Source organism: Melanaphis sacchari, unplaced genomic scaffold (genome assembly GCF_002803265.2).
Source record: "Melanaphis sacchari strain LSU unplaced genomic scaffold, SCAv2.0 Contig74_pilon_pilon, whole genome shotgun sequence".
Classification (NCBI taxonomy): Eukaryota; Metazoa; Arthropoda; class Insecta; order Hemiptera; family Aphididae; genus Melanaphis; species Melanaphis sacchari.
In genome coordinates this window covers 1,990,678-2,007,837 of record NW_020271531.1, presented here as the reverse complement: position 1 = coordinate 2,007,837, position 17,160 = coordinate 1,990,678, and the positions used below count along the sequence as shown (strand labels likewise).

Genomic DNA, 17,160 nt, shown 5'->3' with positions numbered 1-17,160 from the left:
TTATAAGTATTTTAAAATTGTAAGTTTTTTATGTGTCTTAAAATACTTATAACTCGCTTCAAAATTAAAATAAAGTAAAAAGCCTATAAGATTGTCTAGATAATATTTTAACCTTTAAATTTTATTAGAGGTTAATTCACTCAAATTTTTAAACTAACGAAACAAAACATGATCTGTTAAGCGTAAAATTTGGTATGTTATGCATTTGTAAGATGGAAACAAAACATGCGGGTATCATGTCCTCTTAATGTAAATTTATATATCTTTATTAAAACCAAGAATAAAAATGACATATTACATGATATAATTTAATCACTATTTTAAATAGTCAATTCAAACATGTAGTTTGATTAATAGCACAATAGTAAGTTCACCAGAACAGTTATGACTTTAGTTTAACATTTAAAGAGTCATAGATAAAACCAAAAAGTAAAAGTTAAAAACAGTTTATAGTTAGTTTTAAAACAAAATGTTTAATTTATATTGTACGAAATAGTATTGATTATATACATTAAGATCAATATAAAAGTCTAAGTACAATATAATTTACTTTATATAATAAATATATATTTTAATACAAATTACAAAACCATATAATATACCTTAGGTTTCCAATTTAAATAAGTCATTGCTCTTGTAATATCAGGTTTTCTTCTTTGAGGGTCATCTTCTACAGCAGGTGTTGTGATTACTTTACTTTTTCCACCAACCAGTCCTTTTATTATTACAGCAAATTCTATATTATATAAATAATATACTATTTATAAAAATTTGACTATTAAGTTGTACTATTCAAAAAAAACTTTATTTTTAAGTTACATTTAACTATTGTTATTAATTTATATGTTATATGATAATATATCATAGTCTTTAGGCAACAATACAAATTGACTTGATAGTTTTCATATTTTTTAAATGTACTTATGTTAACACATATACATAATATATTATTTATGTTTTTGTATTAATATATTTATTAATTATTATTATCCTACACAGATTAAAAATTATTAACTATGGAAATTTGATGACATATTTAAATATGTTTTAACATTTAATAAAATAAATTATTATGTAATTGTATTTATTTTATACTTTACTTGTAAAGTTTTTAAATTATAATGGTATTGAACCAATAGTAAAACTTACCATTAATAGTATGTTCAGTAGGATTTCCAAGATTGACTGGCTGAGTATAATTGGAATCCATTAAAGCAATCAATCCATCAACTAGATCAGATACATACTGAAATGATCGTGTTTGATTACCTCTACCATACACCTAAAAAAAAAAAAAAAAAAATGAAAATTGAAAAATATTGTTTAGCATTGTATTTCTTACGGTAATTGGCTCATTTCGGAGAGCTTGCAATATAAAGTTGGAAACTACTCGTCCGTCATTCATATGCATTCGAGGTCCATGAGTATTAAATATTCTGGCAACACGTACAGATACTTTTTCATGCTTTGCATAAGCATAACTCAATGTTTCTGAAACTCTTTTACCTTCATCATAACAAGCACGTGGACCTTAATTAAATAACAATTTCAGTTATTGGATGAAAATGTTAAAAAACAAATAACATAAAGTAAACTAAACCTTAGAACTTGATGTGTTAAATATAATGTTTCAAGTTATTAATTAGTTCAAAATCTAAAAAAGAGTAATAAGACTTATATTTTGAAAATATTAACTTATAATACACACAGTTGTTTGAAAGGCTATATGATATAAAAAAATATGTATTTAATATTTTTGAATTTGGACTATATATTTAAAAATACTAATATGTATAAAATAAAATTTGTAATGATTCTATCAAATAAATATTAAACACATCAAGTTACAACTATAATATAAAAATAATTATACATTATTGAATATATACCAATTGGATTGACATGTCCCCAATAAGTTTCTGGTTGTGGATGTACTTCAGGATCACCATAGACTTCAGAAGTGCTGGCTATTAAGACTTTGGCACCAACTCGCTTCGCCAATCCTAAAATAAAATTATACTTAGCATAATTAAAAACTATACTATTAATCAATGTTTTCTTTTAGAAATTGTTATAATTGATAAATTTATTTTCAACTAACAGTCATACAAAAATGAAACTATTAAGATAATTTAATAAAGCCATGAAAAAAGTGTTTAGAAAAAATATAAATAAACTACCTCATATATAAATTTGATATCCTAAATATGTATTAGCCTTAAATGTTTTGTTCTAGAGAAATAGTATTCTTAAATACAGTTTTGAATTTTGTAATTGTGCTACAATTAAAAAAAGGCAATGAATTTGGGATCACTTGAAAAAATATTTAATTTGTATTGCCTTATCTTCAGAAGATATAATATGCCATCTATATTTAAGAAACAGACAACAAAATAAATTGAGTTCAGTGACTCCAAATTTAGCTTTAATATTAGAATAAATTAATCTATTATAAAATGTAAAGATAAGAACATTATGTGTTATTTCATCGTTTATTCACAATATTTTATTCATTTACAAGTCACTAATATGTAAAATATAAAATATAAAATTTAAAAATATCATCATCAATAGTTTAAAAATCAAAATAATTAAACAGAAAACACGGATAATGTTCATAAATTTAAATTTAAAAAATTTACTATACTATAAAAGTCAGCAATACAAAATTGTAACAACTAAACACAAATGTTATATGTTTAAAAAACAGAGATAATACTTGCAGTCGTGATGTTTTTTTAATATTCCATAACAAATTTTTGTATTAATGATTAAAAATTAGATCTATATCTATAAAATTTATATTACTTTTAATTACTTACAATATTTGATTAAAAAATGAGTAACTATATTGTATTTATTATTTTTTAATTTAATTTTATATCATAAATAATTTATTTAACATTTACTATTTTATTATTGATTCTTTATATGTATAGTTTTTTTTTTTTTTACAAACCTAACATATTAATTGTTCCTATTGTGTTAGTTTTAATTGTTTTTACTGGGTTGAACATGTAATGTGGAGGTGATGCAGGTGAAGCTAAATGATAAATCTCATCTACTTCAACAAAGAGAGGATTGACTATGTCTTGATGAATTAACTCAAAGTTAGCATGACCAATCCACTGTTCGACATTGGCTTTAACACCAGTAAAAAAATTATCTACAACAGTAATGTCATGGCCAGCTTTCATCAATTTATCAACCAAATGAGATCCAACAAAACCAGCACCACCAGTAACCTGAAAAATAATGATATAATATTTAAAATGAAAAATATACGCTAAATAGTAAATGTAAATATAAACTTAAGAATGGTAAATTCCTATACAAATTATAATAATTAAGTTTTAGTGTTAAATTTTATAGTTTTTATTACTTCTAATTACTAAGATTTACTTTTTTCATACTGAAGTAATTTTTCAAGACTTTGGAAATATAGACCATTAGGCTCATTAGGTTACTTAATGATTATATTAAAATAACAAATAAACTAAAGAACATTATGACATACATTTTTTAATATAAAAGCATAAGGCTACAAAAGAAAGATATTAAACATAATACCTATCTTAATTTTAAAATTGTAACTATGAGTTTGGAAGAGTGATTTTTTTTATCTTACCAAAATACGTTTTTTTGAACGGTAGTTTAGATATTTGACATTAGGATAAGGCTTTCTAATACGTTCTTCAAATCCTTGCATTTTGTTTTCAAGTTGTTCTATTTTTTCATTTGCCATAGCCAGGTCCTTTTTCAACTTATTAATAAGATGTATATTGAATTCAGATTCAGCAGATCCAAATAGCTGAGACTCTTTATTGCTTGATAGTTGAAATTCTTGTTTAGGGATATCATTATTTGATGTAAGGCAATAGATAATTCCTGAAATAATAATCAAAATATAAATAACATTTTATAGTTGATATGATTTACACTTAAATGTTTCAATTACATGTTTAAAATTCGTTTTTATAAAACAGTGGTACCTAATATATATAAATGCTATACAATTATACACTATGAAAAATATTTTGTGGCAAAATTTTTTAAAATTCTAATTTTAATGTTGACTTATATATTATATTATTATCAAAACAACAACAATCTGTAGTATAAAAATACGTTTTCAGTCCTAAGAACACAAATTTAAATTATTGAACATTTTTTGATAAGCTTAACATAATACTTATAGTATAATATTAACTTTACTCAAGATTATTATTTATTTTTTTTTTTTTTATTTAAAGGCGTTTATTGAGAATTTACAATCTGTACACTAAATACAATAAGTAAATATGATGTGGTAAAAAATAAAAATAAAGTAAGATTATTATTTTATTTTATAACTTTGAGTAATTTAATTTTTTGAATTTAAATAGGTAAAACTAATTTCTCAAAGAAATTTAGCACCAAAAGAGCCGATAAGACTATAAAATGAAATAATAAAAGCGGGTAATTAAAATAAAAAACAAAAACAGTAATTTTCACTTTAAACAACGGTTTGTTTTGATCAAAAGTATGTGGACCTATGTTTTGTTCCATTAATGGTGATACGGTAAAAATATTTAACAACGAAATAATTTTAGGTACCATCATTATTATTATTTATTGATACACAAAAATTCGATACAGACGCATTATATGAGTTACAGACTTACCCAACGACAGCAGGCCACCGCCTATTACCAATGCCAGGAAAACATTTATGCGGATCAACATTTGACGTCTTTACTAGGACGGGTCCGATGGGAACATAATGATATTACGAACATTGTTGGTAATCGAAAGTTTTGCGGATAAAATTCGTAATCGCACGTTAATAAATGGCGCGGGGGGGACGGTGTGACAGAAAGAACGATGACGACCGACGATGTATTATTATTAAAATGAATAATCATTTACATTTTTTATTTGTCATCCATCAAAATGTCAAGCTATTATAATAATAATCATAAACTATTAACTGTAGATACTATATAGTTATACTTTACTGTGTAAACGATTGGTTTAATATTGTTATTGTTTTCGTGGTATATGTTTTTATAAATGTGTTAAAATTATTTTTATTTTAATACTTAATAATTATTATTATTGTTGCAGTCACACCGACGACGTGCAAAACAGATGTCTGTTGGGTGGCGGGTGAAATGATTAATGATAACCGGTCAGTGATAACACTGATAACCGTAATGATATCTAGTATCTAATATATTAGAATTAGACTTAACTTGATACAATATAATATTATATTGTAAATATGTAAGTGTGTAGGCCGTGTAGGGTGTAGGTAACGTACATTATTATTTATTCATGATTCATCTCAAGCCTCAGCAGTCAGCGGCTTTCTCACACACAATTTTCATCTGTTTCGATTATTACGATTTATTTATTAGCGCATTGATTACCTAATGATTTTTATTTATAACAATTTTAGCTATTTTTTTGTAATTCAAAAAATATTAAAGCTAGAATTAAAACATTTCGCCCTTCCCTTCCGTTCCTTAAATGTATAATTACACCACTAATTAGAGATTTTTATGACAGGTAACAGCTATTAAGTATATAATATACCTAACAACTTTATATTGTGAGGTGACCTATTTTTTTTTTATAATGAAGATTAAACAGTAATATTCTTAGTTCATTGATAGCATAGAATTAATGACTATGAATACAGTACCTACCTAATACCAATTAACAGATTACCGATATACTTAGAAGTACGATTTTAAAGAACTTATAATTGCGTATTAGAAGTTCATGGTATTGTAGTGCACCGTACGTTCAAATAATAGGGTATTGTCATATTTATAATTGTAATATTATAGCAGGTATAACAACTTTTTTATCTGTTGGATAGGTAAAAGAACAGTTTTTCTTATGATTGTGTTACTCCCACTTAAAGATTATTTTCACCAAAAAATATGGTAAAATAGTATTTTTTTTATTTATTTATTACAATATAACTGTGAGATTATGAACTTAGTACAACTTATTTTGGTCAAATAGATATAATTTTTATAATTAATTGATTAAATTAAGTACCTACCTAAACGCACATGTATTTGAATATAATAATAAATAATTACTATAATATTAATTAAAAACCGTCTTTTTTGTGACCAAAAGTATCTAATCACATAATTAATTTCCATTTTTTTTTTACCTATTATAAGTTATTAACTCTATTGCATTGATTATAATTTAGAATAAATATTATAGTTAGCATATTATTTACAGTAAAAACCTTTAATAAATAATTAGGTACATCAGTGAATGACTAGAATATTAAAGATTTGCCAGTCTTTTGTACTTTATAGAGTATAGGTTAGGTATTGTATTGAAGTTAATAGGAAATCTTAAAATATTAAATAATGTAGTATGCTTACAGTGTTGTGTTCATCTTCGTTTTTCACGAATGGGTATACTCTTGAGTATATTCTATAAATATTTTTATAGTAAACTTTTTTGATTTTATTCACAACCCTCGTGCCATAATTTTTAATTCCCACATTTTTGCTATAATTGAATGAATGTGAACAATTTTTTTTTTATTTCCTAGTTTTTGAAATGTTATAAAACGGGTAAATCAATAAAATTGTAAGCTCGGCTCGAAAATCAAGGTAAGTTAAAGAAAATAATTGATCGTAATATTTTTAATGATCTAGATAGGTATTTCAGTTTAATGTTTAATGATGTAATCTATTTCTAGTTAGATCTTAGATCAGTCCAATTTTAAAAGTACTCAATTGAATAAAAATAATTATAATGGCATTATTGATTTGAGAAACTGAATTATGTCGTCTTGAATTAGCATTAATTTAAATAAATATTATTTACTGAATAGAAAAACCATGTTAAAACAGTTGTGACGATTTTATTTTGTTAAGCTGTAATAGTATTTTACACATTACACATGTCGAAGAATAATGCATAAATATACATTTAAAATTATTTTTAATACGAATACAGTGTAAACTATATAGTATCTGGGGGTTTGAGAGTTTTTTATAATTTGTACATTATCCAAAAAATTGACCTAGTTTCGCCTATTAAACATGCAATTTTCTACAAAAAAGTAGACTCCTTATTCCTTAAAGGAGTGCATATTATCAAGATAAGGTAAAATTAATAATTATTAATAGCAGATTTATCTCTTAGATGTTTACAAGACCGTCTTATAAAATTTTATTTAACAAAAACTATACCTATTCATAATAAAATTTAAATGATCATCGAAAGAAAGTTTTGAATTATATTTTACTCCGGTTCAAATATCATGTACGAGTAGGTATATAGGTAGGTTAGGTAGGTATATTTTAGTAGTCAGTGTTGTTGTATAAAGATAACCAAAAAATTATCTAGATAAAAAACAGATAATTTAAAAAAGTTTCACAGTTTAAAGCTCGCATTAATTGTAAAATGGCGATTTTTCTATAAATAAAATAGTATTAGGTTATAGCATTATGATTTATTTCCTTTAAAATTATCTTTATATATTTTACTAATTTGGAAACAAAATTAGTACAATTTCCTTTTGTTTTTTACTTAGTACCCAATTATAATTTTTAAACATAAACATTGTATTATAAAACTACTTTTTTTTTTAAATTATTGAGTTTTTAAATTTTAATACTTTAGGTATATTAAAAGATAGATAGTAAATCCAGGTGTTTCAAGAACAATTAGTTAAAAGGGTTCTGTTTAGTGGTTGGCCAAGGCTAAGGTCATCTGATATATCCTCATAAGTTCTTTTACCGCGAAAGAAAGAAGAAATAAATTTATCCATTTATATATCAAAAATAAAATAATCTAGGTAAGATAAAAAGATAAATATTTTTATTTAGATAATGTAAAATCCTGGTAGTGGTTTTTAACAAATTAATATTTCCCAAATGATTAAATTTAATGGGTTTTTTAAAAAAAGTAATTGTTTTAATTTGCATTAATTATTTAAGTTTAAATGCAAACCTTTCTCTTAATACTTTTTTTAAATATTTAAATCAATTTGCAGATTAATAACACGTACCTACCTAATAGATTCTTAATTGTTTGCATCGTCGATTAATGATATAATATTCAAATGTAAAATTACTTTGGAAAATTGTTAATAAAGAAATATTGTTGGATATAAATTATATAAAGTAAACTATTTAATACAAGTATCCTCAATATTGTTTTTTATTTTCATAATCCGTTAAAAATATTTGAATTTTAAATTTTAACAACATTTAATAGGTTATAGGCTATAGCTTATAGATTAGATTATATAAACAAAAATGAAAAATAGGTAAAAATCTCAGTAATTACCAACTTATTTAATTTTATTCAAATAATATTATTTGTGGAAACTTAAAACTATTTTCCATGGTGCATATTAATAAATTATAATTATTTACCATACAGAATGAAAATTTAAAAATCTTTCTACATAATTATTTGATAATATTATATTATATACCTATTACCTGGCTATTGTACAATGTACATTACTTACAAATTGATAAATCACAAAATGACGTCATGGAAAATGCGATATTTTTCCTGTTTTAAGATCCATGATTTGTGGGTACATGGTGCGCCGTCGTCAACGTTATCACCTCCTTATCAGTAGAGTCCTTCAAACGTCGATGATAGAATATAATAAAAAAATATTATTAAATATTTTATTGTATCGAAGAACTATTAACGAAATCACTCAAACCGCAGACGACTTCTGCGATAAAATATGTTGAATAATATATTATGATAATAAGTACAATGCATACATTACTCATTAGTAATGATTATCTTGTGATTTCAGAGGCGTGTGCGCTTCGCTGGTAAACAAAATATTAAATAATATGTTTGACTCGTCTTTGGGTGATCGATCATTTACATTTGGTTTGTGTTCTCATCGGCATATTTATCAGTTGATGACGGCTCCGCTGCCGCCGCCGATCACGTTGCAGAGGCCGTTGAATCGCGACACGCATGTTTCTGTTCAACTGCCGTCCCTTGATGTCATGTATGACTGATGTCACCAAATCGACGTACCTGTCATCTGGTAAAAGTAAGTGAAACGGGTGTTGAGCACAAAGTCCGATAGTTTTATAGTAAACAGTTTACCGACCATATCTACACCTTTTAATATAATGATTTTATAATCTCATCATTTTTTTGTGATTATCATTATGGTCTAAAATTTAAAAAAAAGTGGTTAAAATTATTTGTCTTTAAAATTACAGCAATTATTAAGTAAATAAATAATTAAGTATTATACAAATAACTAAAATTGTTTAAAAGTGTTCATTTTTTCATACCCATATAATTAATATTCAGTAAAATATTTTATTACTATTTGAAAATGAGTGTTCTTTATTCTGAGAAAATTTTGATATCTATTAAATCAATTTAATCTTAGGATGGGTATATAATAATATCATAGTTATGCTTATCAAAGCTACTTGTTTTCATTATTAAATTAATTCAATTTTGTATTAATAAACTATTTATAAATATTTCAGAAATGTAAAATTTTAGTTTATTTTTTTAATATACTCATTTGTTTTCTTCAAACATGTAATGGATAAAATTATCTCTAAATTAGTTATCTTTATGTGTTCATTATTTCATACAAATTATGGATTTAGTCTTAATCAAGTAATCTTCAATAGCTGTATTTTTGAATAGGTTATTCACTTTATTTCAAGTTATCAATTGAACAACTAATAAAAAAAATTTTGAATTAGGAATAAAAACTAAAAACATTTTCAAATATCAAATAGACATGAAATTATCTTCAAGTCCATTGTATAATGGTTTGAGAAGTAAAAAAAAAACTATAACTTTAGTCAGTTAAAATATTAACAAAAATGATGATAGGAGTAATGAAGATTAAAGCCTAAGTGAAAAAGATAAAAACTGTGATAGCAACAATTAATATTTTATATTTTATTTGTTATAAGTAGGAATATTTTAATAAATAGTATTTTTTTATTATATATTTATATCACTGAAATAATTTATTGAATTTTAGATCACAGTGCTTTGCTTTGAGTGTTTTGTTTGATATCCTTAGGTAATGTTTAATTAATATATACAATTTTTACCTATTGTATAGTAGTACAAGCCATTTAGTTTTTATATGAGTGTTAAACGCTTAAACATAGAATATAATCACTGTGTTATTTTGGTTTTTGTCATGATTTAGTGTATTAGTTGATTTAAGTTTTAAAAATTCAATATTTTATTAAATAGGTTCTCATAAATAACAATGATTGATTTAATAGATTATAGGTTAATGATACATTTTAATTTTCTTAAAATGATTTATTTGGTACCATCAGTTATCATATTGTACTTCATTGTATGTAGATTTAAAGGTTTAAGTTAAAAATAGAAATAAAACCTCAACATTTAAAGAAATAGAAAAATAAGTAGATTAATGCACAGATGAAGCAGAGCATGCTATAAAATATGCACCAGCTGTATTGGTTCATTGTTATGATACAATGCTCTTTTTCTTTCTCTACAAACCGTATGTTTTTCTAGAGTTAGTGTTTAGAAACAAATCACCTGGGTATGCCGTTGTATAGTTAAAGCCACGTGTACTATAAAGAGTTTTTTTTCTCAAACAAATTTATTTTATTTATTTGTTTAACCAAAATAAATAAAATTTATTTGAAATTTTTGATAACATTATTTAATGCTTATTTATTACTACATTATTATTGATGAATTATATTAGGTACATCTTGTTTTAATTTTTTCTTAGAATGTGATAATATCACTTATAATAATAACTTTTGTGTTTTTATTGTATATTTATAATTTATTTTGGAAAATTAGACTAATAATATTTTTAATTGAATAATTTGAAAAATTTTAAAAATTAAAAAATTAAAAAAAATTACTACCTATATGACTTAAAAATATTGAAATTGTCTGTAACAATTCATATTGAATCCTATATTTTCCAGATAATTTAGGAATTTTAAATTTATTATTAATATTATGATAAATTTTAATGTAATTTTAGGCTATACCTAAGTAATTCAATCAATTAAATGCTGTTAAGTGTCTAATTTCTATTCTTTATATTACATTATTCTTACCCTTTTATATAAAAAGAATAACCTTAAAATAATTTAACCTTTTTAGGGCATATAAAATTAATCTTATCAAGCTAATTTTTTTAAATTAAAAGACAGTTTTTATTTAATTTAAAATTAAATTATCTAATTTCTCTAATACTTTGTATGGAATGTTCTGAACATTTTGTTGATTTGAATATATTTCTGATTACATTTTTATTATAAAATTATTTTATTTTAGATAATGGTATTGTCAAGCCATCCCAATATTCAACTAAAGTAAAACATCAAAATGGAACTATTTGTAATGGTCACCTAAATCTTAAACCATGGAAAAAGAACCTTTATTCTAATGAAGGTTATCCAGATAACTACACCGATAAGTCTTTCCTAGAAGAATTGAGGAAAAACCTTCATGTAAGAAAACTTACACTTTTGGAAGCAATCTTGGGAGCTGGTTTAATTACACAAAGATTATGCATAGTGGTAATTTTTGCATTATCTTTTTATGCACTGAATTGCAATTTAATTTCTCCGCTATTTTTACTCATTTCTACTACAAGTTTTAGTTTTATCGTTTACCTCTTACTTTATGAAAATTGTAAGACGATTCCGTTATGGTTGATGAAGTCTGCGTTTGCATTTGTCATATCTGGTTACGTTTTATCGCCCGTGTTGAAAACACTCACTGAAACTATAAGTACCGACACCATATATGCCACAACTACAGTAATGATGTGCGTACACCTTGTATTTTTCGACTACGGGGTTTCAGCAGTTATAGTGTCAACATCGCTGTCATTGAATGCTGCCTTATTCGGTTCAATTTGTCTGTGCTCAAGACTACAAACAGCTTTCCATGTGTTTGTGTTTATCACAATAGCAGTACAGTGTTTTGCTGTATCACCGATACTTTTATCGCCGATCAAATCTTCCATTACCATCTTATTGTCATTTGTAACTGTTACCTTTGTATTGTGTATAAGGGTGTCGTCATTAATGAGTGGACTATTTATACTCACTGTATTGTTCATTAATCTGATGTGCCCGTATTATTTTGTTAAATGGCATTCGTTCAAAGACAACATTTATGGACCATGGGATGAAGCTATTGTGCAAGATATTAAAATAAAAGATTTTCATGTAGACTGAAGAGTGATGAGGGTTCTTTATTTAACTACTGTTTAAGGATGCGTGTTATCGACAACCAGTAACTATTATCTTGGTTTTCCAGAAAGTTACCATTCTTCTATTATGTATTAAGTATAAGTAATTTATTATCAATTGAAACCAAATTTTGTTGGTTAATTCCTTAATGGCACTTTAGTGGTTGTATTTTAATTATAAATTATGTTAAAATTAAAAACATCGCATGTTATAGTTCATTTTTTAAAGTTTGTTATTTTATTTTAATAGTAAAATGAGTTGAACATTTTAATATTAATTATTATAAATTTATGAGATATCATCTATGTGTTACGCTAACTGAATTTTAATATTTTTTCACTGTATTGTTAAGATTTATTCCACCAGCATATAATAATTTTACTATTATTAAATATTTTATTATCAATTAATATGCTGTTTTTTTTTTTAATCTTTTATTATATTATATTTTATTTCACGGTGATGCCAACTCTAAAGTATTGTTTCATGGTGATAAATAAATTAACTAATTTATTCTAAAATTGTGTTATAATTTTTTTAATAAAGAATGAATTCATAAGAATAATTCTTAGACATTTAATAACTGAATTTTACTTTAAATCAATTTTGTGTAGTAAAATTACTACTTAGTTTATTGTTCAATAGAGTAAGTACTGTATGTGATTTTACTTTAAATCTAATAAAACTTGATTTTTCTAAATTTACTAATTTTAATTTCCATACATTTTCCAAACATTTAAACATTCCAGTTTCAAAAATATCAGTTTATTACTTTCGAGGTTTCATTAATAATTGTTTCATACTTTTTTTTATTTATGTTCTATGTGTGGTATCCTTGGTATTTACAAGTAACAATTATTATTTTCGGAAGCTTAAAATTTAAAATGAATATAATATTATGTTTAATAAAATATCTATTATATAGTGGTAAAAAATTACCCCTGCATTTTTAAATAGCAATACAATGAAAATATAATTTATTACTATTTTATACACTTTACTATTAGAGATGGCAAAACTAGTTGAATAATTGCTACGTATGTACTAATTTATTTAATAATACTGGCAAAATTAATATTGTTTGAATTTATTTGATTTGATTATTGTACATTTAAGTTGCATATATAATATTTATGTGTTTTATTATAATTATTACTTTAAATATAATTGTTAAAAAAAATATTTTAAGTACAAAGACATTAAAACATTTAAATTGATTTGTATATTATAAATTATAATATAAATGTGTTTTACTAAGATTATTATTTGAATAGAGTCTAAAAAAACAAGTATTATTTTAAATGTTCTATGAAAGTATATAATATATTGTAATACTGTGAAAAATATGTAATGTAATATTTTTAAGGGTTCTATTTCTAACGGTAATAATTGTTATTGATTTGCTGTATGCATCTTTTTCTCAAACGATCTCTGCACAAATATTGCTCATGTTCATCCACTGAAATGCAGTGGAAATTATAAAATTATATAATTATACACATATACAATAGAAATAACATAAAAAATTTTTTCTCTTTTAACTTGAATTAAATCAGTTTTCTGACTTTCTAAGCACTATATAGATAAGTTTTCTAGATTCCCATTGTTCTTAATTTTATATTCATGTGTTCAAAGTTTAAATTTATGGAGTCGTTATCCTGCAGATTTGTTCCAAATCTAACACTAATTGTTAATGGATATAAATCCATAATAAATGACAAAAACATATGTATAATAATGAAAATAAACATATACATACTTACTGTATTTTATTGTTTCACTCAGCCTGCTAATCTAAATACATATTTTATTAATAATGATTATGTATAATACATTATTCATTGTGATTTTTTAACGTAAGAAAATCATTATTTAAAAAACTATTAATGATTTTGAAAATATTATTTTTTAAATAGGTACTTAATAAGTAATAAATAATACAAGACAATTATACTTTTTACTATTTATAATCGTTATCGTTTTTGGAATCATGCTTTTCTAAATACATACATTTTTTAAATTTCATATTACAAAGTTGAACGTTTTTCAATTCTTTTTGATATATATATATATATATATAAATTAAATTCAAAGAAAGCAATTAATTAATAATTATACTGATAATAATTAATAATATCTCATAATACTATCGAAATAATATCTTATAATAATAGGTAATACGCTATTTTTGTATAATGTTATCATGAAATATATCTATAGTTTATTTTACAAAATAATTGAGATAGGTAGTGTTAAGTGTAGAGCGTATCTACAACACACATCCACCGCCAGTAAGCAGGATTATTTTTCCAAATTCGGTATCTATCTAATAGGTATCTAATAATATATAATGATATAAATGATCGTTATAATACAATAATTTATTTTATGTATGATGTACATACCTAAACCTAGATATTTGTATAGTAAACTATGGTAGGTAGGTAAATAAATCTATTCAAAATTGTTTTTTTTAAAAAAACAAGGAAATATAATATAATACCTAATAATTTGTTCACTTTAATATCTACGCTCATAAAATCATTCCTGATTATTTGTTGTTTTTTTTTTCGTTTTCGTTGTTTTCGATGTTTAATATCTATTTTGGCTGTTATACCACTCTTATTTTTTTTTTAACTATTCATAGATAAACAATAATATCGTTATTTATTATTAACTGTACATTGTACCAGGCATTTTCCATAAGGGAGCCGACATTTTTTGGCCCCTTTCTGTTTTTTGTACTCTTCATATCACTCCTCTTCTTGTTACACAATGCCTATAAAAAAAAATACTAAATTTTACAAAGTATTGTCTGTTTATTAGTTAAGTATCAACTACCAATATCAATTAGTATGAAACATTAATTATAATATTATGGATTAGGTAAATCAAAATTTCATGAATAAAATTTTTTTTTTTAAATTAAATTAAATTAAATTTTTAAAATAATGTACTAAATGGTAAATAAGAAAAGTTCAGAAATAGGTATATATAATCGTACTACCTCATATTTTATAATATTATACTTAATACAGATAGTTTAAGTGCTGAGATGAACAGTAAGCATATTATAACGTAATAAAACACATGATAATAATCATTTTAATAATAAAAATAAATAAAATAGGTAGGTACTTAAATTTATTGACAATATTATATATAGAATAAAATGTCTTAAAAATGTAAAACATGAAGTAGGGTACCAACATGTATCTATTAATTAATACAGATTAATGTCTACCTATTACCTGATGCTAGAATATCCAAAATTACATTAATGCATTATTAACATTAGTTAATAACTAATAAGGAAATAATTACGATAATAAGTAAATATAAAATGTATCTATATATAATTACCTATTGCACTTACCTCTCGATTTTCAAGTTTTTTTGATTATTAAAATAATTTATTTAAGTTATTTTATCGTGCCTTGTTAACTACTATAGTCTACAACGCTGCGTGTTTAAATGAATCAATAGTCAATACTCAAACTCAATAGAGAATAATAATATATTGTTATTTTTTTAGGCATGTTTATCGTTTATATAGGTTCACTATTGTAATGTCCGTAGTTGTGTTCATCAATGTACGTTTGATAACCGTATTTGGAATTTCTATTTTTCAATCTATTAGAAGTATTATTGTTTTATTCTTATCTCAAATTGTTGCGTGATTTTATTTTAATTTATAAAATAAAATCTTAAAATTAAATTTTTGTTATTCGATCTTTAATTATATGAATAATATAATATATATTCAGAATTTGAGACAATTAAACGCAATAATATTTAAAATATTTAAAAATAAAATCAAGGGGGCCAGTTTGGGACCACTTACTTTTCTTAGGTTGCCAGGCCCCCTAAGGCTCCCCCTTGACGACGTGCCTGCATTGTATAGTGTACACGCTAATCACAATATTATTCACAATCATAGGATAATGGATAATGCCATTGAGGCGTTAACTCAATGTCAATGTAGGTATATATCTAATATGTTTTAGTGATTGTTTTTTATACAACGTTTTGTATTCTCGTTTATCTATTACGTTTATCACGTGATATTCATTAAGAATTAAGATGCACATATATTTTTTATTTATATTATCATGTATGCGCGTTCATGTAGATACTCGTGTAAACGCTCTTCAGTCTTCAGTCGCCGTGTTTGACTAAAATCCCAACCAGATTTATGCGTCAAATAAAAACAATGGTATTACATGGCTGGCTTAAGCATTATCATCTACGACATTTTCTTAAATAGTTAATCTATTAATAATAATATAATATGTGCCAGCCGGCGATACGAATTATTTTGGAGCCGATGAATTTATATACAATGCTTGTTAAACGTATAACTGCCTATTAATTTGTATGTAAATTTTTGAAAAATTAATATATTAATACAAAATTATCTGACGTCTTAATTATTTTTGGTTTGGTACCTTATTATACAATAACGCATTGTGGTATTCATAATTTACAAAACAATGGTGTTGTTTTTTCTTTGAAGTAAATTTTTGATTAAAACATAGCTGGTGGTTACACATTATCAGAGCTAAGTGTAAACTCAATGAATTAATTAATGTTTATTATGTTCATCGATGAATGATCATTCAAAGGACATTCGAAGATTGTTGAAAAAATCACTAAAATTAAAAATACACACACACACACACACACACACACACACACACACACACACACAAAACATAAAAAAAAAAAAATCATTGTAAAATCAGTACATTTGTCGTTCTGCTCAGAATCTAGTATGTACAATTTTGCATAATAGAAGACATTTTAAATGTTAAAAAAATTTAAAATTTAAAAGTGAAAGAGTAATTGTAACCGCTGTGCTGTAAATTAGGTGTCGAGAGTACTTCGTTTTTGAGTAGGTAACTTATATGGA

General features: G+C 24.1%; 2 protein-coding genes across 2 annotated transcripts; one reads left to right on the top strand and one right to left on the bottom strand.

Moving 5' to 3' along the window:
- Positions 1-566: 566 nt before the first annotated feature.
- Positions 567-4,948, bottom strand: LOC112601060 (UDP-glucuronic acid decarboxylase 1). The gene is made up of 7 exons (XM_025348475.1): positions 4,665-4,948; positions 3,629-3,888; positions 2,960-3,245; positions 1,890-2,003; positions 1,343-1,530; positions 1,150-1,282; positions 567-736 (listed from the first exon to the last, which is right to left on the bottom strand). Exons 1-7 carry the CDS (start codon positions 4,723-4,725, stop codon positions 582-584), a joined length of 1,197 nt encoding a protein of 398 aa, XP_025204260.1. The 5' UTR covers positions 4,726-4,948; the 3' UTR covers positions 567-581.
- A 3,658-nt stretch (positions 4,949-8,606) lies between these two features.
- Positions 8,607-12,481, top strand: LOC112601047 (phosphatidylinositol N-acetylglucosaminyltransferase subunit C). The gene is made up of 2 exons (XM_025348453.1): positions 8,607-9,058; positions 11,323-12,481. Exons 1-2 carry the CDS (start codon positions 8,980-8,982, stop codon positions 12,231-12,233), a joined length of 990 nt encoding a protein of 329 aa, XP_025204238.1. The 5' UTR covers positions 8,607-8,979; the 3' UTR covers positions 12,234-12,481.
- The last annotated feature ends 4,679 nt before the right edge of the window (positions 12,482-17,160 follow it).